Source organism: Anopheles gambiae, chromosome 3, assembly GCF_943734735.2.
Source record: "Anopheles gambiae chromosome 3, idAnoGambNW_F1_1, whole genome shotgun sequence".
Taxonomy (NCBI): domain Eukaryota; kingdom Metazoa; phylum Arthropoda; class Insecta; order Diptera; family Culicidae; genus Anopheles; species Anopheles gambiae.
The window spans coordinates 48,787,091-48,813,707 of NC_064602.1; the positions used below are offsets into that span (position 1 = coordinate 48,787,091).

General features: G+C 40.8%; 2 protein-coding genes across 3 annotated transcripts; one reads left to right on the forward strand and one right to left on the reverse strand.

The window, feature by feature from the left end:
* The first annotated feature begins 7,590 nt into the window (after positions 1-7,590).
* LOC1279577 (deoxyuridine 5'-triphosphate nucleotidohydrolase) lies at positions 7,591-8,329 on the forward strand. Its single transcript, XM_319329.5, has 2 exons — positions 7,591-7,832; positions 7,905-8,329. Exons 1-2 carry the CDS (start codon positions 7,597-7,599, stop codon positions 8,242-8,244), a joined length of 576 nt encoding a protein of 191 aa, XP_319329.4. The 5' UTR covers positions 7,591-7,596; the 3' UTR covers positions 8,245-8,329.
* A 79-nt stretch (positions 8,330-8,408) lies between these two features.
* On the reverse strand, positions 8,409-22,573 carry LOC1279578 (unconventional myosin ID). Of its 2 annotated transcripts, none has more exons than XM_061660884.1 (9): positions 22,480-22,573; positions 21,667-21,977; positions 13,806-14,108; positions 12,037-12,256; positions 11,689-11,914; positions 11,142-11,605; positions 9,664-11,058; positions 9,436-9,593; positions 8,409-9,350 (listed from the first exon to the last, which is right to left on the reverse strand). In XM_061660884.1, exons 2-9 carry the CDS (start codon positions 21,759-21,761, stop codon positions 9,134-9,136), a joined length of 3,078 nt encoding a protein of 1,025 aa, XP_061516868.1. In that variant the 5' UTR covers positions 21,762-21,977; positions 22,480-22,573; the 3' UTR covers positions 8,409-9,133. The 2 variants fall into 2 exon arrangements, with proteins under 2 accessions (XP_061516868.1, XP_061516869.1); XM_061660885.1 differs by lacking the exon at positions 22,480-22,573 and adding an exon at positions 22,096-22,319.
* Between the last annotated feature and the right edge of the window lie 4,044 nt (positions 22,574-26,617).

Consider the following 26,617-nt stretch of genomic DNA (forward strand, 5'->3'; position numbering starts at 1 on the left):
GGGAAAAAAGGTAAGACCAGGCGCGGACACATACACACAAGATGATGGTGAACTTAAGCGAGATTGTTACCTACGGAATGCAATTATGTGGTCAACCAGCCAGTGGCTGCTACAAAGCGCATAAACGTGGACGGCACAGAGCCAGCGGTTTGGTGTGGTCGATTGCGGCGCACGGCGGCATCTCGTCATGGGTCAGTTTGCTCCTGTTCATATCCATCGCTTCATCAAGCCAACTAGGAATGCAAAAAAAGTATTTCACCTGACCCCGCCCTCCCTCTGCGCCGATGCATCCATCCCGATCCGTTCCCGTCCCAGGTCCCAGATAGACCTTTGCCATCTCAGCTAGATGGCTAATGGATCTCGCTAAGCCACACCGTCCCTGTGCCCTATGGGAACATGCGCTGCCCAGCCCGGACCGACGATGGCGCGCGCATCAATGCGTATTTCCGGTGTTGTAAGTGAAGTGGTCATCGTCGGCTCCCATTGACCAGGTCCCACGATGTCAACGGTTCAAGATCACGTAGCGACGACGGTGGCGGCGGCCACGGCGGCGATGGTGGGTTGCCTAGTGCTTGCAGGAGTAATCGGCAGCGTAGGTAATCACATTCATTCGCCTTACGATTTATCTTCGGCGTCTTTTACTGTTAATAAGCACCGTCCAGGGAGCATGGTGTGCATTGCAGGGGCGAACCGATGTATGCTTCTGGGAGTGAAGAAGACAACCAACCGCACCCACCAAGGGGTGAATGCAATCGTTTGCAAGTTTGCCACTCCTACTTACACCGCCCGCGTACGATGCACTTCCCTGGCGTGCATCATAGTGCAAACGCAACCAGAGCATTGAATCTGCCCGGCTACGGCTTAGTTAATTGTAGCTCTTGTATGTGCGCGTAGAGGCATATTTAGGATGTTGTCGAACAATTAGACTATCGTGACCCACAATCGCTTTGATCGTGTAGTAAAAGATTTTAACAAGTGTTCCGTTCAAAATTTGTTCAATAAAAAAAAACGAAACATTTATATTCTAGTCCATTTTTATTTCGCTATAACGAAATTTTTATTGATTTTTACTTTACTAGGGTTAACGAATAGTTATTTTTTATGAATAATCCACTTAATCAACAATCAGGACTTGCCAAAGTGCCGTGTAATAAAATGTCGATTGGTGTAAAAATGATTATTACTAGTTTTCGTAATTTGATTGTTGTGTCGACAAAATTATAATGATTTGTAACTTGACATTCTTGTAGTATAATATTTGTGTTTTTTTAATCAACTGTCACATATTTTTGACTTAAACTTCTTCTTCTATTTGGCGTAACGTCCTACGCAGACATGCCGGCCTATACAGGCTTTCGAGACTTAATTCATTACCACGCAGCCGGATAGTCAAACCTTGCTACGGGGGGCACTGTCCATTCTAGGCTTGAACCGATGACGGGCATGTTAGTCGTTCGAGTTGACGAATGTACCACGGGACCGCCCCCACTTGATTTAAACACTTATGATTATTTGTTCTAAGTATGATTAAAGTATTTACTAAGTATTTAAAAATAATATCATTTAATTAGGTACTTATTTTAATCAAAGTAACTGAACTCAAGTAACAAACATTCATAATAATAAAGAAATATGTAGAACATAGAACACACCCCAAAAACGTGTGTTGTACATCATTAAAATAGACAATTTAGTCATGGTGATCAAATTCTATATCTTCATTCAAAAGAACTACATCTTCAGTAGTGAATCACTACTAGTGATGGCCAAAACGGCTCCGAAGCCGGCTCCGACCGGCTCCAGACAATTTCGGAGCCGGCTGCGCACCAACGGCTCCGGAGCCGGTTTTAACACAAAGGACCATAAGAACTTTTTCTATGAAGTTTCAATCGAGGAAATCCGTAAATAGCGGAGTAGGTCATGTTTAAAAGAATTTATCAAAAAAACATCGATTAGTTTTGAATATTGTTAAGAAAGACGAGACCAACGAATGCTACAAAACGTCATGCATGTCAATACTGCAATCACATCGTGTGTTAGCTTCCACATGTGCGAGGAATATAAATTTGTTTTTTTTTATTACGCTATCATACAATGATGTCTCTATTGAACCGTTGGTCCAGAGCCGTTGGTCCGGAGCCGTTGATTCGTCGCCGGCTCCGGAACGGTGGGCCCGAAGCCGGCTCCGGAGCTGTTGGAACAGAGCCGTGAGTGCAGAGCCGTTAGTCCGGAGCCGGCTACGGAGCCGTCGGAGCAGAGCCGGCTCCGGAGCCTTTGGTGCGGAGCCGGCTCCGGAGCCGTCGGAGCGGAGCCGGCTCCGGAACCGTTGGTGCGGAGCCGTTAGTCCGGAGCCAGCTCTGGAGCCGTTGGTGCGCTCCTAAACGCCAATCACTAATCTTCAGGTAACGTCAGGTCACCAGTAAGATGTTGTTTAAACAATGCTATGCATGATTTGTGCCATGGTGATCGTGTTTAAAAAATATTGAAAACAGTACAATGAGTGAAATTTGCATTTTACAAGTTGTATTATATACTATACTATATCCTACTCTAAAACTAGTATTTCTATAATGGTTAATAATGTAATGGCATTCTTATAGGGTTATCATAATCTTTGGACACTTTCTTGACGGCTTTCTACGGCATCCTTTTTCGACAGCCACCTTAATACGCACACATTCTATTGGATTACAACTGAGTCTGTCCAAAAGGGTGCTGTAAATGTCCAATTCGCATCACATTAAGTTCCCACTGAAAAACTCTGCAACGTTTTAGCAAAATTGTACTGTGAATTGTTTCCCATCCGCATCGTTCATCCCGTTTTGGCAGTATTTCAACAAATTGTAGAACATAGATAGAAGAAGAGCTATCTTTCATGCATTTACATTCTTTGTACATGCAACCAACATTGGTAAGTGTAATGGAATATAAAATAGTTTTTTTTGTCTGTGTTTCTGCATTCATCAAATAAGCCCTTCCATCGAAAGCGTCCCAGATCATTCACCTCATCTTTTTCTTTTGTTTTTGTATTGTTTTATTTTGTGATTTTTTTGCACTCCGTCGCATAGCTCGGACTCATTACACAGTTTTGCTCATCCCAGCCAATGTTCTATGCCTGTGTGTTACCCTTACGTGTCTTCCGGTGCATCCGGTCGCAACAGTTTCGGTTTGCCTCTAGCAAATCAACCACCGCAACTTCACATAAGCCACCTGTGTACGCCTCATAATGCTTATCTTCTATTAATTAAGCTCCGTTGCATACGACTGCACCGGCAACGATGATAGGCTATAGGGTGGTAGGTGTTGGGCTGGCAGCGTGCGTCCATGCTCTCCGGCACAAAAACCAGGAGTCATCTGCAAACACCAACCGCCACCTCCAAAGGCCTTTCCTGCCGCGATCTCATTTTCCCCTACAATTGCCCTACATGGCCACGATCTAGTCTTGCGCTGGAAGGGAAAGCTCTGCAGCAGGGAGGGAGCGTTTGGTGGGAAGGGAAAAAAGAATGCATCATGCTCACCTTCCACTGCCTGCCTGCGCTGGTGCATTATAGCATTCATATTCACCTTCGGCTTCCCATTCCCTGGTGCCTGGGCCCTGCAGTGAACGGATTCAAAGGAGCGTATCGAAACGATCACTATGTGCAAGGGGCTGCTTGCAAGGGCTGCCTGCTCCGGTTCGGTCTGGCCCGCAAATCGCAACCAATGCCATCGTTCATCCCCCAAAACGCGGTGGCCCAAAGGGTGGAGAAATTTGCACCACCCCACGCCGCCAGTGCCCATCGAGTCAGCGAAGCATCGCGCGCCCGGCCCATCCTAACGCGCCGCCGCTCGCTTCTGCCGCCCGATCGTACGGACCACGCAGTGAGCGTACTGATCTTTTCGCAGGTCAACTGCATCCGTTTCGCTTATTATTTTTATAACATGAAAATTACGCTCCCCTTTCCCTTCAATTAATTAGCCTAGGCTGTGCAGCTGGCATGCCTAACTCGGCCGGCACCAAACCATTTCGCCGTTCGATTTCGATAGGCTTCCTTCTGCTGGTCCCGAAGGGCTGGCTGGTTGGCTGGCTGGCTTGCTGGCCGATTAGGGCGTACAGCTGGAGCGAGCAGTGCTTCCTATGTTAATTTTGAAATGCACTCCACCGTGGCCACCGTGCTCCCGGCGGGCTGCGACTGCGGCGAACAGGAGGCTGCGCTTAGAAGCGAACGGCGGAGCGGCGGAGTACGTGTTGCAATTGCAATTCCGTTCGCCACCGCAAACGCCACCTCCACCAGCATCGGTATCGGGTGCAGCGAGAAGGAAGTAACACCCCTGCGCGAGATGATGGGTTAGGTGTCTCTAGTTCCGCTCAAGGAATCAATGAGGGCTACCGTTTGACGTGGAGCAGGTGCCGATGAACTGATCCCTTCTTAGCTGCGCTTTTTGCGGTGCAGCACTGTTAACGGATTATTTTAAGGCGCACCAACCATGCCAACCCTGTGCGGCCGTTGGCCGTGACGTAGATGTTTGTGGAGCGATACATTATGCTATCATGTAAGATGTTGTTGTTTTTTTAATTACCAAGCTACACCCATGACATTATGCGATGATAATCGTTTTATAGTTTTCATCGTAAAAATTAAAATGACTAAAATTTAAATAATAACTTCAAATAAGTTATCTATAATAATAAAAATAAATTATATACAATGAACTCATGTTTTGGTGAATTATCTAGCCAATTTATTAAAACTATTTATTAAATCTTTTTTATATTCAAACACTTTTTTGTAAAATTCTAAAAACTTTCAGTAGGAGGACGTATACGTAAATACGGCGTCTAGACGTAAATACAGATACGTAAATACAGCTATCGGCAAAATTTGCGACCAAAAAAACAAAATCTTATAAAAAAGGTTCGTAAAATTCCACGTGAACAGCCGAATAGATTAACTAAAATAGAAAATGTATGCATTTCATATGGAATATATGAGCGGTTTAAAGCCGCCACCTAAACAGTAAAGAGCCACACGCGGCTCGCGAGCCGTACTATGCCGATTGCTGATATATGCTGATACCCAAACTACATTTAGTAATCATTAAAAGTACACAAATATAAAATCATATTGAAGATTTTCGCGAATGATAACGCTAAGTATAGCTTTTTCTAACAGTTTTCTTTGCTGCAATTTAACCTAGAATCTTTGTTACTATTTTAAGTTGATGATAAGAAATCAAGACATTCGATGTTTCGAATTATAAAAATTACCAATCAATGAAAGTTAATATTTTTACATTTACAGGTATACATTTCTATTCAAAACCCTATTAACTTATCGAATTTTAAGTCGGGGACACCGCGGCCGCTCAAGCCGCTCCTAAATGATCGAATGCCGCAGGCCAGGAGAATGCAGATTTTTTCCTTTTACATTCAAATGATTATATTATTACAGTTTAGAAAAAAAACTGGTTTGTGGTATTAAGCAATGCGATTGTTTACATTTTAGTTTTTCTTTAATTATTATTCTTAATTAAATTATTATATCAAGGTTCAAATTAATATTATTAAATTGCAATTATTAAAATTCATTGAAAAGATTCTTCAGTTTAGAGTTAGCAACATAGTGAATAAAAATGATTAAATATTCCAAACAACAAAGCTAGATGCTGCAAAACTTATTCAGGATATTATGGAAATGATACAAAAGCATTAACGGCTGAAAAAATATCGAGACAAACGTACATTCAGTTACTATTCTAAAGCCTTACGGACAAGTAATGCCATGTCAGACAAATTGATAGCGCATTTGTTAAAAAAAAAGCTCATATAAAATTGTTCTACTCATAAAAAGCAACAGTATGTAACCGTCCGTTGTTCGCGTAAAAACAACAATCAGGGTTTTTTTAATATACGTTCCTATTTTCAAATGGAGATGAGCATAGCCATGCAGAAGTACTTAGTTAGTAATACATACGGGAAATTTCTCCTCGAGTTTGACCATATTGATTAGTCCGCCAATCCATGTTATGATTATCAAATTTGGAAGAGTTCAACGGTATAAAATGTCATACTAATGGATGATTGGTAATTTTTTATACAAATAGGTTCTTCCTCTTCTTTCAAAATGCGCAAATATTTTCGTAGGCCAGATTAAACGTTGCGGCGACTTTGCCGATCACTGCTCTAGATAATAGAAAAGACAAGGAATTATCTAAAGATACAATGAGACAATGCCAAAAGAAAAATATAAAAAAATAATGAGGAAAGTTAACATAAACTGCATGTACAAAACCAATAATTTAAACCTACTATTACTACTATTACTACAACCACTACTACTACAGCAAAACTGCAGTCAAATATTACATACATAACACGTAGGTAACGTACCAGACACATGATTTGCGAATCTCCAAAATAAAAGACACCTCCAGATGTGTTATTAAACAAAATTCAAAAACATTAGGATAATTTGAAGAATTCCATGTATTATATTAAATAAAAAAACAGGCAAACAAAAAGACGTACACGTTCGTTTTTAAATCACATTCACAAATGCTGTCCGACAACCCGTATTGCATATGCACGATCATTAAAGGGACCAGTCGGTGAATACGATTCCAAGTAATCGACCGAATAAAAAAAAGCCAGCAGCCCACTGAATATGAAAAAGAAACTATGAGTTAACTTCAAACAAAAAGAATAATCCCAAACTCACATGATAAAAGTAGAAATAATAGATGATTTAAAGGCGATTATTATTTCCTCAACAATCAACAACAATTAAAATAAAATATGTGGACTAATTAAATATCCTTTCATAATTACGATGAAATTTCCTTCTTAATATTTATTATCAACATTACGCTCTTTGATTTAATACTTGTGGCCTGGCAAAAAATATTCAGTATTTCTTAGAAGAAGTATTGCCATTGGCTGTTCGAATATCGAATTGTTTAACGATTGTGTCATTGCAACAATGCAGGGTGCACCGTTTTCCAACTGCAATTTAAAAAATAAAGTATGTTTCAAAATGCTCTCGTAAAACAAAACAAAAATATCGATTTGTTTATAAAAACATAAAACAACAGAAAGGAAGGAACTTTTTTATTAATTTCGGAATTATAATTCATACTCTTAGTTAACATCGTTTAGTAGATTGCGCAAATGCAAGTTACGGTGCTCCAAATTACACAAATACATTTTTACGCGCACTTTCCGCGTAGTTAAACCGTCAATGGTTAAACTACACATTTTCAAAAAATAACATAACATTTTCAAAGGATTGGTCTACCCGTTGCACTACTCGACTATTCAAATCTGAACGGCCAATTTAAACAACTTGCCAATCGTGTAGTTTTACTTGAAAACATAAATTGTACAGTTGTTTTCTTTACAAACTCGAGCATTGCACTATGATTGCGTATTGTACATGGAATTGGTCATAGAGTCAATATGCGTTAAATCAGTTTTCATTCAATCCGGCGTACTTATCACTATTATAAAAACACTGACATGATTTTTTTTATTGTGTATTTTTTTAAAGTTTTGAGTTTTGAACACATTTTGCACCAATCGATATAACCCTTGTAATTTTTTCTTTTCATTCCTCAACAATGTCCGGTCGTAGCACTATGTGGCTCTTCAAGCTTGTCAAACCAATCCATTGCTTTCGCGCCAATAGTCACGCATCTGTTGTTTCACGCCAGTTCATTTTTACAACCGCAGCAGCAGTACATTTCCAACCAAAAATGCCAGAACAAAAGTGCGTGCTCAAGTTTGCTAAACTCACCGAAAACGCTTTTGCGCCAACGAGAGGTTCCGCCAAGGCAGCGGGCTACGATCTCCGAAGGTAATGAAACGATCAACAACGCATCCCATCAACCGATCTAATGAGAGAATCCTCATTTCGTATCGTTTTCAGCGCTTACGATTACACGGTCCCTGCTCGGGGCAAACAGCTCGTGATGACCGACATCCAGGTCCAGGTGCCGGAAGGATGCTATGGCCGGGTGGCTCCACGTTCCGGTTTGGCCGTGAAAAACTTCATCGATGTGGGCGCCGGTGTCGTCGACGAGGACTACCGGGGTAACGTCGGAGTTGTACTGTTCAATCATTCCGAGACAAACTTTGAAGTTAAGAAAGGGGATCGCATCGCACAGTTTATTTGCGAGAAAATAGCTTATCCGGATTTGGAAGAGCTTCCAACGCTTACCGATACGGAGCGTGGAGCGGGAGGTTTCGGATCGACCGGCACTAATTGAGTTGCTGCAACGGGCATGATTATCGTTCGCATTGCCATTGTGTTGTTATAAAGTATATTTTGTAATAAACATACTCTAAAAAGTACGAACTATTGTACAAATGGTGTAGTATTTAATGCCGATTGCAAATTATTTCCGCACAATAAGCAAAAACCACATCCCACTATGTTAAAATCATGATTTATTCTTGTCGGTTCGTGTAAAAACATGTTTCCGCTTCCGGCATCAGACATGCTCAAGGATCTCTAATTGACGTGGGGGGAAATACATATCACTTAATGCTATATTTTTATTGCCATTCCAACATTCTGGAAACGTTTTAAAAAGGCACAAATTGCGGTATCTGCAGAAACAGCACAGACCAAGTATGTGCCGCCCTGTAAGCTAATAAGTACAGCAAAAGTTGTAAAAAAACGAAATACAGCTTCCTAAGCATTCTTTAAGAACATCTTACATGCTAATAATCAAAAAAAAAGTTTAAAAATTGAAAACTACGTTAAGCCATGAAAATGGATGCCCCGCAAACGTTGATTTGTTCCTTCGATCACTTTACTTCCTTCCTGCCGCCGGCTGTCGGAGTGGTTGTTTGAATGATTGGTATAAGTAACATCAAAATGCCGTTCAATGATCCATGCAAAAGTCATAGCGCGGTCACCAAGCACAACTCCAATATCACAATCGGTTCATCCGTTTTCGTTGCCGTCAAAGTCAAATGTGTGGAATGCACCATTACAAACATATGTGTGTCAATTTAGTTAATGCTGTTGTCAATACCTGGAAAGGATGGATACTGGATTATCGTCGCTTCACTATTAATTAATGGCACTTCTGCTTGTCGGTTTTTTTTTCACTCTCTCTCTCTCCACTCTATTCTCTCTTATCATTCTATTTAGTATCGCTGTGGTAACGTATTGGGCGAAGTTTCGGTCGTTTCCTGGGCACTGGCATACGCTGCAGGCACCTTAAAGATGATGAATGTACCGGCATGGGTAAATTCTGGCATATCTTGACCGGCGGCAGCCTCGATACTCAAAGAGCGAGATTTGTTGCCTAGCCGCAGCGGAATCGTTGACGCCACATTCACTGGTAGTTCTTGCTGGCAGATGCTACAATTATTTACAGAAGATGAAAAAATGGACATTAATCTTCTCTATCATCTGATATACAAAAATAAAATGCGAGTGATCTTACGCAAAGTATCGCCTAATGACATGTGCCACCAACTCTCCGATGCGATCTTCCTTCAACGGTTGATGTTCGCCTTGCAACGATACGATCAGGTCGTTATTATGATGTGAATGAAATACTGCAAGCTGATCGCGTCCCGGGCTAACGCTGATCGATGTGATCTTGTTGGAGGAAAGATCAATTTATCGTTAGTTTATGTTGTGCGCAAAGATCCCATGATGATGATCTTACCTCTCTAATAGCAACCGTTCGCTTCATGTTACGGAATTTGTTCTTCGGCCCGTCCAGTTTGTAGATAGTTCCGTCCGTCACTATGATCGCACGGTCTGCCGATTTGTTGCATTTGTTAAACTTTTTCACAAACGCCGAAAACACGATCGTATCAAAGTTGTCCACATTCTTTATATTACGGACGCTCGCATTGTACGACGAGTAGTTACTGTTTTCGGCCACAATGGACAAGTAGTTGCCTAGCCAGCGGCGATCGTGGCCCCAGCACTTTCTCCGTTTGCGGAACGCACTGGCAGCAATTATCTGCAGCCGCAGCTGGGGCCACTCTTCCCGCGGATACTTGCGTAGGATCATTGCGGCGCGCCAGCGAGAGTACAGCATCCGCAGCTGCCGTTCCGCTTGCCGACCGACAAGCGGAGGCTGGGGCCACTGTATACCCTTGCCGTAGTCACGCAGCGTACGTGCATTGCGGAACCGCACGGCCAAATCCTGCACGTAGCTCTTCAGCTTGTACTTCCGATAGTGGCGCATGATGACCAGGGCCGCCTTCATCTTCTTGTACTTCTGGCGCGCGATCCAACCGCGCACCTGCTTCTGCAGCAGCGTTACGATGTGCGGTATCATGTCGTTCCGTTGCTGCTCCAGCGCAAACAGCGTTTGCGGCGAACGGATGAATATTTTCGTCTTACCAAACCGCACATCGTGGCCAAAGTTTTTCTCGTTCATCAGCACCTTCACGCCGTCCCGATCGTTGCCACCGCGGAAGTTTGGCCAGGTGTACTGGGAAATCATTTTGTAGCGGAGCAGAAATTTGTCGTACCGCTGACGGTGCACAAAGCCGGCCCTTCGTACACGCACATTCTCCAACAGGCCCAAGTATCGGACCTGGTGCTCCACGCGCACATCATCGAACACGGTCGGACTCTTGATGTCGTTCGGCTTAACGCACCGTACGTACAGTGGCTCTTTGCGCAAAAGTGTGGCCACCAGCTCTGCCATCGATTTCTGGAACAGCGTTCCTGCGGTCAGCGGGCGCTTTGTAGTTTTCGCAATATCCTGTGCACCTTCGGGCCACATCGAGCTGATCACCTTGTCATGCGAACCGTAAAGCAGACGCTTGAAATCTTGGAACAATGTGTCGCGGTTTTTCTCGATGAACCCACTAATCGAATAGATTACATCGCCGGCGTAATGCGTTATGCGAAAGTCTTCTTTGTGGCGCAATTCCTTGTCCATCGGTTTCAGCTGGCGGCTGCTATAATGCGGATGATGGGAGAGCTTTTTGTCCATGTCGCCCAATAGCATTTCGTCCGTAATTTTGCCAACATTCAAGCACGCCTCGTTCATGATTGCGATAACACCCTTGTCAGCTTGTTCTACCAAGGCACAAATGATCTAGGAAAAAAATGAATACCCAATTAACATTACATTCCAATTCACAATCATGAGCTCGAAAGCGCACACGCATGCGAACATACCTGATTGTTGAAATACTCAATATTGGTCCACTCAATTCCTTCCCGGTTGTACTCTTCCTGTTCCTGCTTTAACACCAGCTCAATGAACAGCTGCTGCAGTTTTTCGTTGCAATAGTTGATGCAAAACTGCTCGAAGCTGTTGCGGTCAAATATTTCAAACCCATAGATGTCCAACACGCCGATCACTTTATTGTACCGCTTCTGCGTGGTACTGCCTGGGACTACGATGGCCTTGTTGATGCGTTGTATGATCCAAGTGAACATACGATCGTAGATCGCTTTCGCAAGCGCATCTCGCCCATACTCGGCTTGCTTCGTGTCGTGGCTTTTAGTCATGATCTCGCCCCGCGCTGCAATCACACGCTCCGTCAGGGCAGCACGCATTTCCTCTGCCGTCACCTGCAGCAATTGGGCAACGTTTGCTAGCGTCTTACCGTTAGCAATAGTAATCTTTTCATCCTTCACTATGATTGAAAGGTAGAAAGAAAACACAAATTCCATTTATTAATTTCCCCCAAACTATGCGACAATTCATTGGCATGCTTACTTTTAAATTCAATATTTCCTAAATGCAGAATTGCTGCCACCGTGCGCCATACCATAGAAATCTCCTCCGCACTAAATCCAAGTGCCTGCAGACCACCGGTCGTCGCTCGATAGTCTGATTTTTCCGACAGGATTTCCGTACTTCCTTGATTTGTGTAATGATAAGCGGCCGGATCTCTTACTAGATTGTACTGCTGCAGCTCATTGTTAGCCCCGCCACGTAAAAGCTGCAATTGTACATGGATATCATTATGATTGTTTGGCACACAATTATGGAATCTATGTAATTAATATTGGCAGGAATTGCCCAACCAATCATGCTGGTTGTTCTCGTATCGATAAATCATACCTGGTAAAAGCAATGAAAGTTTCGTTCGCCACTCTGCTGCTGAATGACCCGGGACTTTTCCAGCAAATAGTTGGTAATAATGCCACCCACCGGATCCCCTTTGTAATCGAACTCGATGTCCATGTATTTCCCAAAACGGCTGCTATTGTCGTTGCGGTTAGTTTTCGCATTTCCAAAACACTCCAAAATTGCATTGCTCTTAATTAGTACGTTCTTAACCCTGCAAATAGCGAATAATGTGCAACAATGTGCGAAATTAATACTGGGACTCTTGATAATGTTGAACCATTTTAGATGTGTTGAGTATTTTCAGTGTTTTTTTATGAATCATTCAAAAGTCATGCAAACTCGTGATTATTCATTTTTCCTGATTGAGAATGATTCTTTTCGGATTTTGTCAAAGAACTTGATTTTTTTTTTGTGGGATGAAGCAATACAATGGAGAAAATTATCGTACCACAGAAGGTACCTCCATTGTGCCTTTTCGTTAGCATATGGTTTATCTTTTTTGCTTTTCAATACAATCCATAACGAAACATTCTGCAAACAGTACATTATGCTGATAAATCTCGGCTTTCCAATTCACGCAGCTGCGATAAAGACAGAATTTGTTTTGTGAAGTGTTCAAAGAGCGTAAAATTGAAAGTATTAAAAGTTCTCGCGCGGCCAACAGCTGAAACTTTTTATTTAACTCCCGCTCATGCTCGCTTAACCACACGGCCGGAATAAACCAAGAATAAAGCCATGCTCCAAATTTCGATAAACTTTCAAATGTTACTGAGTGGAACAACTTTACGCAAAAGTCTAGAAACATTGCAAGTGCGAGCCATCATGGAAAAGAATGGGAGGGAGAAAAAAAAGTTTAATTAGCATTTTGCCACGCCAATTAGCGGCATGCTGGAATAAACTACGCTTTTTTTTTCAATAAAAAAGCCTAACGATAATTGGCAAATAATCAACAATGTGTAAACAGTTTTTCATTCACTGGCATCGTAATGTGTGTTCGTTGTTGAAAGCAAAAGGAGCCTTTTTGTTAATAGAAGCAATCCAAGTAAAAAAAAACATATGGGAAATTAAAACAGGAAACAGTTTCATCTCATCAAACGAAACAAGTGAACATACCCGGAAGCAGGATTAAAACTTTACAAAGTATCACTCTCATTTTCCGCGCACATATTACTCAAACAGGTTTGTTGTGCTTCCGAAGTTGTGCCATGCGATAAGGAATTGCTTTTCGCATGTCCCTGCCATCATTTAAGGAGCGTCGTCTTCGCTGTGATGTAAGCACAACTTTTCACTCACAAAAAGTTGCTGGGTGGTTTTAAAACAACTCAATTAACTGTGGAACCTTCAATTTGCCGCTTATTAACGGCGACTGGCGAAACCATACGCTTTAAAGGTCCTACACCCCCCAACAAAGACTAAAAGCATATTTTAACCTTGTTATGAAGCCTATTCTTCCTAGGATAAAAATGCCCAAGGAGGTATTACAACATAGAAGAGCAATTGAATTTGAAATTTCATATAAACATTACGCGGCCGAGAAATTACTTAATTCTAATGCTTCGCATTAGCAGCTCGGAACTCGGAAGAAGTAAAAAGCTCTCCTAAATTCCAGCAATGTATAACAACACACAACGTAAACCATCATCATAATGAGAGAGCCAAAACTACGCGCATTTAAGCAGAAGGAGAAGGTTAACAGTTTTGCAATGCAAAACATTACTATCGAGAGTGCTGGTATGCGATCCCGGTCCCCGCCGGCTTACCGTTCAATTTCACCCTGCTTTCCCTGATTCGTAACTGCCGCTATGTACTTCATGATGATTTTGGATGCCTCCGTCTTGCCTGCACCCGATTCGCCGGAAATCATGATGCAGGTATCGTTGTTGCGCTGCTTCAGCACCCGATAGGCAGCATCGGCAATGGCAAAGATGTGGGGCGCATTTTCAAACAGCTCCCGCCCCTTGTATCGGTTGACGTACTCCGGCCCGTAGATGTTCATCTCGCGGTACGGGTTCACCGAGATGCAAACCTCCCCGATGTATGTGTAGATCTTGCCGGCCTGAAACCTGTGAAAAGGAAAAGCAGAGAAGAACGTATCACATGTAACTGCTGATTATCGAACTGCTTACTTGCTAGAGGAAAAGTACATAACAACAACACAAAACCGCGAATTTTTTGACCCATCCGACTCATTTAAGGAAGAGGCTGTCTTGGCACCTCCGGTGCCTTTGCCGCCCAATGGAGTATATCTCGGTTAGTCACTCTCAACAGCCCATAGCCCTCAACAGCCCAACAGCCCACGGGCCCCCTCTCTCTCCAGTGACGTCAAGCGGGAAAAGGAAGGATGAAGAGACACCAAAACTGGGCGGTTTAAAAATTTCATCTCGTGCTCATCATCAATGCACAAATTTGACCTTTCTCTTTCACTGTGGGCCGCGCACATTATCTATCGCACTTTCGTTGAATTGTTATCAATTATGGATTATGAAAGCAGACCGATGATACACTCCTTCGGTTCGGGTCCGCTGTAACATCGGTGCTCATCCGCACCTCAGCACCGTACGGTGGAAAACGGAACCCGTTGAGGTTAATTAAAAATTACAAACAGTCTGCGGTCTCTTGTGACGTCGTTCGCGTTGTTTAGGCTTTATGGCGCAATGTACTGTGATGAGCGCTTCATCACGGTTGCTAACACATTGCGCAACTTTTACCGATGAAAGCTTTGCTCTGTTCGTCCCATCCATACTGGTCCGTTAGCGAACCTGCATTTTAAGACCGTGTCAAGGTAGATGTAAATTAAATTGTTATCCATGCAACAATAAAAATAAAAACTATCGTTTATGGTGGCAATCGAAACGTATAAACTGTTGAATATGTACTCATTGCATTGCAATTGCATTAAATTTCAGCGTGTTGATGATGCTTCTGTTTGAATTAGATTTTCGAGGATCATGGAACAAACTTACATAGCAAAAAACGAACTCGAGGATCGTTTGTTGTTGCTATGTAACTTACATCGCATCCAAACTCAATTATTAACAATTATTCTGCATTTATTAACAAAAGAAAAAAGAATATCACTATTTTCTTTGTCTTTTTTTCTCTACTAACTGATAGTGTGAAACATGTTTGTCCAAAAATATGAAAAAATGCAATTAAAACACCAAATCGATTTCCAGCATACGTTCATATTTATTCACTTTGTTGAATCCATTATTTCTGCAGCGCGTTTCCGCGTTGAATACGTTCTAATACAAACCAATCTTTATTCATTACACCCGATTAAAAGGATTAATATTATTGATCGGTCAAACTATGCACTCCAATTATCGAAATGGTAGAATGAAACATTGTATTGAACGCCAAAATGCAATAGCATATACTAATATTGTCTAACACTGGAAAGTTTCCAACACAATTACAAAGTAGCAATTTGCTATCTCCTATGTAGACTAAAAGTAAAACCATGTATGAAAAAACTTTGCTATCTAACTCGACAAAATGTATCAAAATATATCTATAAATTTATTTCAGAGTTCATCAAATCAAATGTCTGTCTTCTTTCAAATCCATTCTCTTTCATTTTTACTTTACCGCTAAAATTTCATTGGTAATTGAATAGAGCCGGGGTTGACAAACTCAAGAAAAGCGGCAGACTAGAGTAATTTTACAGACTGCGGGGCAGATATCTGAAAGATTCTCAAATGTTTCTTACGATCATTGAAGTGAATTTATTTCAGAAGGGAAGTGAATTGATTTTGAAATAATATATACAATGTAAAATTAAAACCAAACGTTCAATACATGAGGAACGATCATCAAAAGTTCGTTTCATTTATTCCACGTCGTAGTTATTGTTCATCTTAACTCCTTCGGTTTGACCGCTGTCAATATAGCACACATACGACACAAGACAAGCCGACATCGATTACTCACAATACATAGCATACATCATGACATCATGAGATGTAATGATATATCTATTTCATTGACAAACATTTATTTAAATTATCATCAGCACCAACAAAATACAGTTTAGTACAGATATTTACGCATAAAAATTCTGAGAAAATAGCTGTTGAGCTAACAGTTGGTTACCTTCTAGTTAATTTGAATTAGCAAACATGAGTTGTTATTTTACATGAGTTGTTTGGGAATTATGAATCCCAACTCTGGAAGCATCACTGAACTTAAATTTTGTTTTCAAGAGCAATAGCATCCAGAGGCCTTCGTAGACTTCATATAAACGATAACAAAAACATTAGATTAAAATGTGCAGACCAAAATCGAACAGTTTCATTCTTCTTCTTTTGGCACAACAACCGCTGTCGGTCAAGGCCTGCCTGTACCCACTTAGTGAAGTGAGCTTGGCTTTCAGTGACTTTTTGTTACCATAGCAGGATAGTCAGTCCTACGTATGGGGGCACGGTCTATTCGGGACTTGAACCCATGACGGGCATGTTGTTACGTCGTACGAGTTGACGACTGTACCACCAGACCGGCCCGAACAGTTTCATTACATTTCTTTATGTGTGACTTCAAAAGACTCGAAACAAACTTCTCAAATCACATTCTATTTATTTACATTTGAAGTATTTGATTTTCTAGTAAACATTATGTTCGATTTTTACTTAAAAATATTCAATTCATGCATATAAAACATGTTTCCAATTGATTTGAAGCATACATCAATTAACAGCACATAAAATCAGGATCAAAAAGAACAACATGTGTTCATAAATGTTTTTATATTTCCCGTGCATGCTATATTGTAATACACTGCGGCTAATTTGTTTAACCGCACCCTTAGTTTTCATGTTTTTTTTCTATACCTTTAAAAGATTTGATATCGGTGGGTATGGGGCTTTTTTTGTGGAGAAATAGGAATTTAGCGCATTTTTAATTATTTTTTTTCATGCATGTAGCTATAGTAATAACTAATTTACGTTATTTTGACCATCTAGTTTCTATAAGCGCAATTAAATAAATTACGGTAGAAGGTTGATTTTACTTATATTTCGTAAGCTTTTTTCATTAATGTATGTTTTGTTGCATTCTCTGCAACTATTATTACATCGAAAATTCTGATTGGTATACATTTGTCGAAATTGTTTAATATTTTTGACGAGCTTTTTATAAGCTGTACAAATTGCGACACAAAATTTATTTACAAATTTTACATCAAGAAATTGCCATTTTTTTGCATACACCCTTCTCACAATTATTTTTTCAATATTTTATACCGAATTAATATCAAAATTTTGTAAGATTCAGTGTAAGAATTGTAAAAATTGTAATGAGTTTTCTTATCCTTAAATCGTATTTTAGTAACCGAGCTCGTGTACTGGCTTTATGTTCGTGAAAAATATTTTTTTATCTATGATATTTTAATATCAATGACAAAGTTTGACCCAGTCATTGCCAGTTTTTAGGGGTGTGGTTATAGCCGCAGTGTACTAATTCCAAGCAGCCGCACGATCATTTGAACAAATTTCTATATTTTTCAAAGCTTTCTAGGCAATGTATGCTACCAAAAGTATCGTAAAACAATCGATAAGTTACAGGTGTTATCAGTTTACATTCACTATCGTCTAGGCTCTTATACAACATTTTATCAAACATTAAATTCTTTCGCAGAATTGCACCGTTGTCGATGATTTTCGGTGAAATAAGAACAACAAAACATTGAATTTAATGTGTGTAGAGTTCGACCGAACAATATACGCTAACTGAAGTGATGTTTCGATCGATTGGTTGTTGTCATTGGCGTTGACTTGAACGAAAAGATTACACTTTTTTCATTTATGTTGATTTCAATTATGGCAATTCGTGTAATGATAATAGCAATTGTAGGCAAAAGACCCCAAATTTGTGGGGAAAAATGGACATTTGTGATTAATTTTCCTTCATGAGACTCCAGATGTTTCAGGTTTTAACGTTAGTTCCAGTTAGCGAACTTCCAGTTAAAAAGTACCCAGTTAGCGTTCATCTACTGTATTTTTCTACATTCCAACGCCCCGTAGATGCTTCTTACATCTTTTTCTTCTTTATGGCGCAAAAGCCGTTACCGGTCAAGGCCTTCCTGACTTATAGATTACTCATAGTAAAGATAAGTCGATTCTACGTATTGGAGGATCTCGGTTCATTCCGGGCTTGAACACATGACGGGCATGTGCAAACAGGAGGTTTTTTCTACCCTACTCAACACTGTAAGCTTCATTTCCAATCCGTAAAATCCCAATTCAACATTGTCAAATGTTTGTCGAACGTACACAAAGCAATCAATGAGAGATCATTCGAGTCTCCATAGTTATTGTTGAAATGTATTTTACGGGATTGAATTGTTTGCTTATGGTATTGAACTGGCTAGAGAAACCCTCTAAACGTCACGTTTTTAAGGAGTTTTTTTGTTTTAGTGCATTTAAAACGTGTGTTAATTTTCTGTTAAATTTTGTTGTATACTTTTCATTTGCAGATTTTGATTTTCTGCACTAATCCATCCTGAAGACGAAGCAAGGAGTTTTATTTGAGATTTCAATACATGGCCCATTCTAATCCGTGTTAAGCCGTGCATATGACAGCTGTGCGGAATCGGACCCATATTGCAGATATTGTTGAGATAAAATGTAAAAAAATATTTAGTGGCATCACAGCTATTACATATGCATTTTCGAGTCTCCATCAGCTTTATATTGAATAATTGAATGGGCTTTTTTGTTTTTTCATCGAGTTTATAATTATTTAAATGTCGTTTGTTTTGCTGTCCAAAAAAGTGAAACTAATAGTCAATAGTTCATGATGCTTTCCAATGAATCTAACAAAAAAGGCTAAAATTGTATCCTAATCACACCTTCTCAAGTTGTTTTACGACCCATACACATGTGTACATCATTGTCGGCGATTGTCACACATACAAAGCAGCGTTACAAGCTTAATGTAAAAGGTTTTCGAAGAATGAGCCCTCCACCTTGGTTCACCAATACGCTCGCATACATATAACCCCATGGATTGGTCTGCAACATATGGCCACAGCGTTTACCAGGGGACACACACGATGGGGGTCACCATTCGGCCTATATATGTGAGGAAACGCGTGCCGCGCTAGAGCCGTGGTCTTACTACCACCAATGGCACAAAATCCACGGTGCTTAAGAAGGCCGTACACATGATGGGGATATGGGCAGAACGCAGAAATGGATAGCAACTTTACAACACCCTGTGCCGCGAAGCGTCAGCGCTCTGCCGCCACCACCACCACAGGTCGCCGTAGACGGCGTCTGTATAGCTGACATCATCGCCACCACCCTCGTCGTCGTCAGGCCTCGCAGCTAAGACCTTGGTCATACGTGCTTTTGTACCATTGAATGGAGAAGCTTCAACGACTTGCGACTTGAACGAGCAGCGGCACAGATTGAAGAAACATTGTGTGTTTATACACAGTCAGCAGTTCATTCCAATCAATCATAAACCGTATCATTATCAATATCGTACTAAAAAAAATATATTGATGTCTTTACCCACACCAAATTCCGCGCATTGTGTCATACAATTGCCAAATCACACGTGTAATCTGCAGGGCGGCCAATGATAAGATTCCCCTCGACCACGCAACGGTGGAATGTCTTTCGATTTTACAGCACCACGCTTGTCGATCCACGGTTCAGCTTTGCTGATATATTTGATATTTGGAGTTTTGTGAGTAAGCAAGACAATAGACCAATTTACAGTACAGCATTTATTGGTTTTGTATGATAAATCATGAAAGGTTCATTATCGAGAATGGATCCGTAAATTCGAATGAAATTAATTATTCATCAATGCATGGAACAATTATTTATTTATTTATTTACTTATTTATTTATTAAATTATTTATTTGTTACTAAACATTGACATATAAATCATCAATAATCGGTTGAATTTTGCCATGGGTTATCTCCCATAGCTCTAAACCTTCCAAACACCAACCGGCGCCGTTAGGTTTAACGATGAGAGCTTTCAGACCAATCGAACAATCAAAGAAGGCTAGGTAGGTTCGCTTGTCCATGGCTATCTTGCTAGTATTAAACGGCCACATGATAAAGAGTAATCGGTGTGCTAAAAAGATACTGGAGCTGGCAACGATTGAAAGGGTAAACATCCTGCAATAACTTCAAGTACCGCACGTTTTCTTGCCCTCCACATCCGACCGACTGCCATCCGCACCCAACTCCTTCGGAGGGGTTTTTTGTGTACTGTATATTTTTATTGTTTTGTCAGAAAACGCTCATCGTGTGCTTCAAACGTTGCAACGGACGGTCAGCGGGTTGCGCCGTGCTATCGCGTTCGCGGTTGCAAAGGATGGATCCTCCAGCAGCGCCCATGTTTACTTGCGTTCTTCAAACGGTCCGTGCGCTTGGCCAACGTGAAGGCGCACCGCGGGGTTTTATTTGTGTGTAAGCAGTGGAAAGATTGTACCATTTTGGAAAACATAAAATAAAACCCGCGTGTGCGAGTGGAGATCTACTCGAGCCTAATACATATGTGATTCTGTTTTATCCCATTTTTCACCCATGATTCACACATTCAGACCAATCGCTGGAATGCCCAATCGCAACAGCTGTTGAATGGATTATTACAGAACGGGTCTTTGCGTTTACTTTCTTTTAGTTTTATTTCCGTGAGCTCGCGCTGCTCACACTTAACTTGTAGTCTATTTGCGAAACACGAAGGCCAAAAGAAAACTTCCTCAAGTATTCTTATCAACACCCCCAATCGACCATGCGGGGTGTTGTGCGATTCAAACTTCCAAACATCCCCGAGCGTGCCACCTTATCGGTATTTGTATTTGTGCATACGGGTGTGTATGTGTGTGATTTGCAGTGCAAGTGGTTTTATTTTTCAGCAAAAGGGCAACTTATTCGTAACCTCGTTGCTGTGGGAAACGTCTTGGTCAATTCAATCGGCGTTTAACTGCACGGTGATGACGTGATTGCCGCTGGTTGCAATAATCGATGACTAATGTGCTGTTGTTTTTTAAAAGCATTGCACGGGCGGCGATGCTCTACACGCCATATGCAAATAGGGCCGGTTTGTTAGTCATACACGGTAGAAAGATGACACATTTTATAAATAATTAAACACCATGGCCGAGTGGTGTTTGTGGGACTTAACTTTTTGTGTTCGATTAACTTTTTGCCTATAAATCAACATCGATTTATCCATCAACCATCTTGCATCTTCACATTGGAAGCGATAAAAACGCACGTTTGAAGATTACTTCAAACATCACCTTATTGGGTTGATCAAGGCAATCCTTTCACTCACGGTGTTTCATTAAAATGGGAAACAGCTTGTACATAGGCGGCTTCAAAAGACGATTTCAATTTAACTGTTCTCAGTACCAAATAAAACATATAAATTTAATGGTTTTGCTGTCAAATTTATAATTTTACTATTAAAATCAACCTTTTTTTCGATAAGGTCATGATTTTTGCTTTGTACCCTTGGTCATTCTTCTTCACAGTCTCTTCAAGCGTGTTAAAGTTTCAGTGCTACTGGATTTAGAGACATCTTCTCTGCATTCCATTTCTATTTTTAAGTATCACACCCACACCCATCTGCGGTTTATTTATATAAAAACATACCTTCGCTTCAGATTGTCCATGAATTTGTCCTGCGTAACAGCGTCCAGCAGTACAAAATCCTGTACGCCGACTTCTTGCCCTTGATGATGTGCCATCCTGCGCCTGCTGTGCTGTGTGTTTCAGCTATGCAGAGTATGCGTATGCAACCTTCGAGATGCTGTTGCTCACTTCACTGTTCACCGACTGTTATTTCGATGCGTATCCAAAATACAAACAAAACTATTCGGGGCCGGTAAATCTACCATGCCTTGCACGCTTGCACAATCGCCACTTTCTCTAATAGCAATAAAACAAACACAAACCAAGCGCACCTGCGAATAGAACAATCACGTATGGGTTGTTTCTTTTTCACTGGCTTACAAAAGAACAACGACCGCCCACTGGCATAGAGTGAAATTTCACGTTGAAAGAATTAATTAATTCACTAACAGCAACACAAATGACGCGAATTCCAATGCCCTAGCAATGCTGACGCGGGAACGGCAACGAACGGCGCGGCGCTATTGTCCAACTCATCACTCGCACTGCGAGTGTACGGCAGGCGACAAAAAGCAACAAAACGCCGTACGCATAACTAGATTAACCGAGTCACTTCTACGTAAAAAAAAGATTAACTGATAATGCGAGTACTTTTCAGCGTTTGCTCTTACAACAAAGCTGCAAGCTGTATTCCGGACGGATCTGCAATCGTTACCAATCGAAACATTCTTGAACACTGCATCTGGTTGAAGTTAAGTTTGGTTTGTTCCAATATTTTCTTGTGAGCAAAACGTATATTTTTTGTTACAGAAATTAATAAACTTAAAATATTACTGCAAATTGTCGGAGGAAGGATACAATTTCGATTTAATTCGTTCTCGAACTCGGACAGTTATCTGGCGTTAACTTTTTCCGGAGCGTTTGGAATGAAGCTTGGTACTTTGACATTCGAAAAGCTTTGTTCTGTCAAACTGTATAGGAAACGTCAAAAAGATTCCAATTCCCACGCAACAAATAGCATGATGCCGTGCGCGCTGTTTGAAATTACAGTGGAGCACCGTTTATCCGGGCACATTTTAATCGGTTGTCCGTTTATCCGTGCTTTTTAGAAATGGCAGCTCTATACAAAGGTGACTTAGTGTGCCGAACAGGAGGTTTGAGTAACATGGTGTGCCGCTATTAGAATTCCCAAGCGCCACAGGTAAAGCTTAAACGACTGGAAAATTGAATATCCATAGAAAAAAATGAAAGCTCCACAGCTTCATTGGTTTGATCAATAGATGGCGTATTACAACTCATCATTATATTGCTATCCTTTTCTTGCAATGTGTTTCGACAAGTTTCATCTTATCATGAAACCTATATAGCCTTCTAACTTTCTGAGCAAAAATCTGTATGAATGGTCGTGTGGTCAGATACCCCAAGTGCCACAAATCCACTAAACGACCACTAAACGGCTTCTAAACGACTCAAGTTCTCTACCTAAACGGAATATAGAAAGACTTCGTTTAGTAGACGGCAAACGACTCATGCATTCTAAAAATAGCAAAAAAGCTGGTGGCGCTATCTGTTGGTGGGATACCCCAACCAGTGGAACTTCATCGCTTGGAGGGGAGCTTTCTCATTTCTTCTGTACTGTTGTACGGTTTCGCATTGAAGTTGTGCATCGCTAGAACTAGAACGGCGATACGATTGTTTAAATACTAAACTCCAATGGAAACCACCAGCACTGAAGCAAGTGAGATTTGAGTAATGGTCGTTGGTGTTGATACCCATGTATCTGACCACACGACCATTCATATAGACTTTTGCTCGGAAAGTTAGAAGGCTATATAGGTCATGATAAGATGAAACTTGTCGAAACACATTGCAAGAAAAGGATAGCAATATAATGATGAGTTGTAATACGCCATCTATTGATCAAACCAATGAAGCTGTGGAGCTTTCATTTTTTTCTATGGATATTCAATTTTCCAGTCGTTTAAGCTTAATCTGTGGCGCTTGGGACGTGGGTATCAACACCAACGACCATTACTCAAATCTCACTTGCATCAGTGCTGGTGATTTCCGTTGGAGTTTAGTATTTAAAATATCGTATCGCAGTTCTAGCGATGCATAACTTCAATGCGAAACCATACAACAGTACAGAGGAAATGAGAAAGCTCTCCTCCAAGCGATGAAGCTCAACTGGTTGGGGTATCCCACCAACAGAGAGCGCCACCAGCTTTTTGCTATTTTTAGAATGCATGAGTCGTTTGCCGTCTGCTAAACGAAGTCTTTCTATATTTTGTTTAGGTAGAGAACTTGAGTCGTTTAGAAGCCGTTTTGTCCCCATAGTTCAAATAAAAATCCGTTTAGCACTAACGCCATTTCTATAATGAATCGCTTACTACTGTACCTTGACACAGACGAGAAACTGTCAGACCTCCTTTTTTGTATATCTCCACCATTTTCAAAGACTCGTAATATTGTATCCCCTACTTACACCATTCATATCAACGACGATGATGAAATGTCAAATTTTCATCTAAATTTGGCGTCGAAATTTGTGCTAGCATGAGTAAACCAGGTCGACAGACAGTTCACTTTTAGTGTTTTTGACTCAACCGAAAAACCAAGGTGGATTAAAAATATCAGGTGGTGGATTAGGGCCTTTGGGGGGTCGCCATAGTTGAGGGACTTTATGTCATTTTTGAACCGTTAACCATTGGTTTCCGCACACAAAGCTTAGCAAATAGAACAGATTTCTTTGTTATTATGTGCATTTTTTGTTTTTATTGGTTTTATAGAAAAAATGAGATATATTAACAAAAGATTTGATGATTTGTTTATGCACGAAAATTAAAATCTTGCGAAGAAGAGTTCTAATCTCACGTAAATTGTCCATGCGGCTCGTAGATAATGAGGAATTATAGTGAAAATTGAAAAAAATAATGCTTTCTTAATTTTTATCATCAAAAATGTCGAAAACACAATGAATTATAGAATAAATTCACGAAATAACACAAAATGACACACTTTAATCCATGTTTTAATGTTAGATAAGAACTCGCGAAGTCCAAAATATTTATCCAAAATATTTTTATTAATATTTAATCGAAAAAATGGGGTAGATAAATTATATGAACAAATTTAATAAATGTAAACAAAGTTTGAATCCTGGGGACCTTACGTCAAGTGACGAATTTTCAAAATGCACTAGAGTCCACCACCTGATATTTTTAAATCCACCTTGCCGAAAACACATAAAAAAGTAGCAGCCTTGGGTTGTGAATGAATTGCAGTGAACTTCCCATCTTTCCCGGATTTGGATCGATCCTATTCCGGAATGAATCGGAGTCGCAATCAGAGTGAATTCGGCCTTTGAGAAAACGGACGAGTCCGGCGAGTCGGAAAGAGCCCGCTCAAACCAGTACTGGAAATATGTGTTCCTTATCTACTTTCGTCTTACGGCATCTTATCTTGTTCTTCAAACTTCGGAAAGTAGAATTGATCACAGAAAACCTGGAAGTTGGAAGTAAAAGAGCTGTCAAACTTTTGCATTGAACAATCGTACCAGACCTTAGAAAATGTTAGAAATCATCGGTACTGAGAAGAATGTTCATAGTAAGGAGAGTTACACATCGTCTCACGTTCCACTGGTACATATCTAAACTCTGAGCAACAGTACAGAACCAGCCCAGCAAAGTCCGACCACCACCTTCTCGCGTTGCCGGGCGGGGAGGGATCGGTTGCTTTAAACGGGCCCAAAGCTAACGGTGGCGGTGAAGACGATGCCTTCAATATCTTAAGGGATCTGTTGTGGAATCAGCATGCTACACTGACATACACGGGTGTTGATCCGAGACTTCGGTTTTGGACTTCTAAAAAAAAACACATTTTTAGAAAGTGGGGAGGTAGAGGGACCCGTGAATCCCTTTATGAAATGGAAAAACATGAAGTTAATAAAAACTGGTTAATTTGTATCAAAACATAAAATAATTTTCAAACAAAAATCAAGAATTTGTGATTTAATATATCCTTTGACTCATTATTCGCATATGCGGGCGAGGTCAAGTCCCCATGAGCCCGGATAAACGGCGCTATATTACCAAATGCAGTGCTAGTAGAGCAACCATTTGGCTCCCAAATTACAGTGGAATCACTTGAAACGGCCTGCAGGCTAATTGAACCTCTTATTACGATTGGTAGGACGTTCTTTTCATGAACGTCCTGGTATTACGGTTCAGATTCAAATTTGTATGGCGAGAATGAACGACCTAGCGTACTAGGACGTTCTTTATTTAGACGGATAGGTCGTTCTTTTCGTGAATGTCTTGGTCATATGGTTCACGTTCATATTTGTATGGGGAAAATGAACGTTCTGGCGTACTAGGAGGTTCTTCATTTCGACGGGTAGGATGTTCTTTTCATGAACGTCCTGGTATTACGGTTCACATTCATATTTGTATGACGGGAATGAACGACCTAGCGTACTAGGACGTTCTTTATTTCGACGGATAGGTCGTTCTTTTCGTAAACGTCCTGGTCATACGGTTCACATTCATATTTGTATGGGAGAAATGAACGTTCTGGTGTACTATAACGTTCGTTATTTTGGCGGCGTTATTTAGGACGTTATATTGATGACCAACTCAGTACATTATGCTTTATAAAGAATCGATGAACGTAGATTAGATGAACGTAGGTCGTTCGTTCTTTAGGATGAATTGAATGAATCGTACAGTTCTGGTACTTGAGACACAACTCTACATCCGACCATGTACTGGCCTGGTGAGGCGCTATGGGGTTCCTCCTTAAGCGAAGATGAGGCTGTGGTGACTACTGGAGAGATTCAAGCAATAGCTAGGAAACTTACGAATGGTCCCATAGGAATTCTCAATATTCCGTTCATGAAGGCAGTTGAAGAATTTTCTGAGATCTTCAAGGTCGTCTTCCAGGGTTGAATTGATAGTGGTGAATTTCAAGCTTG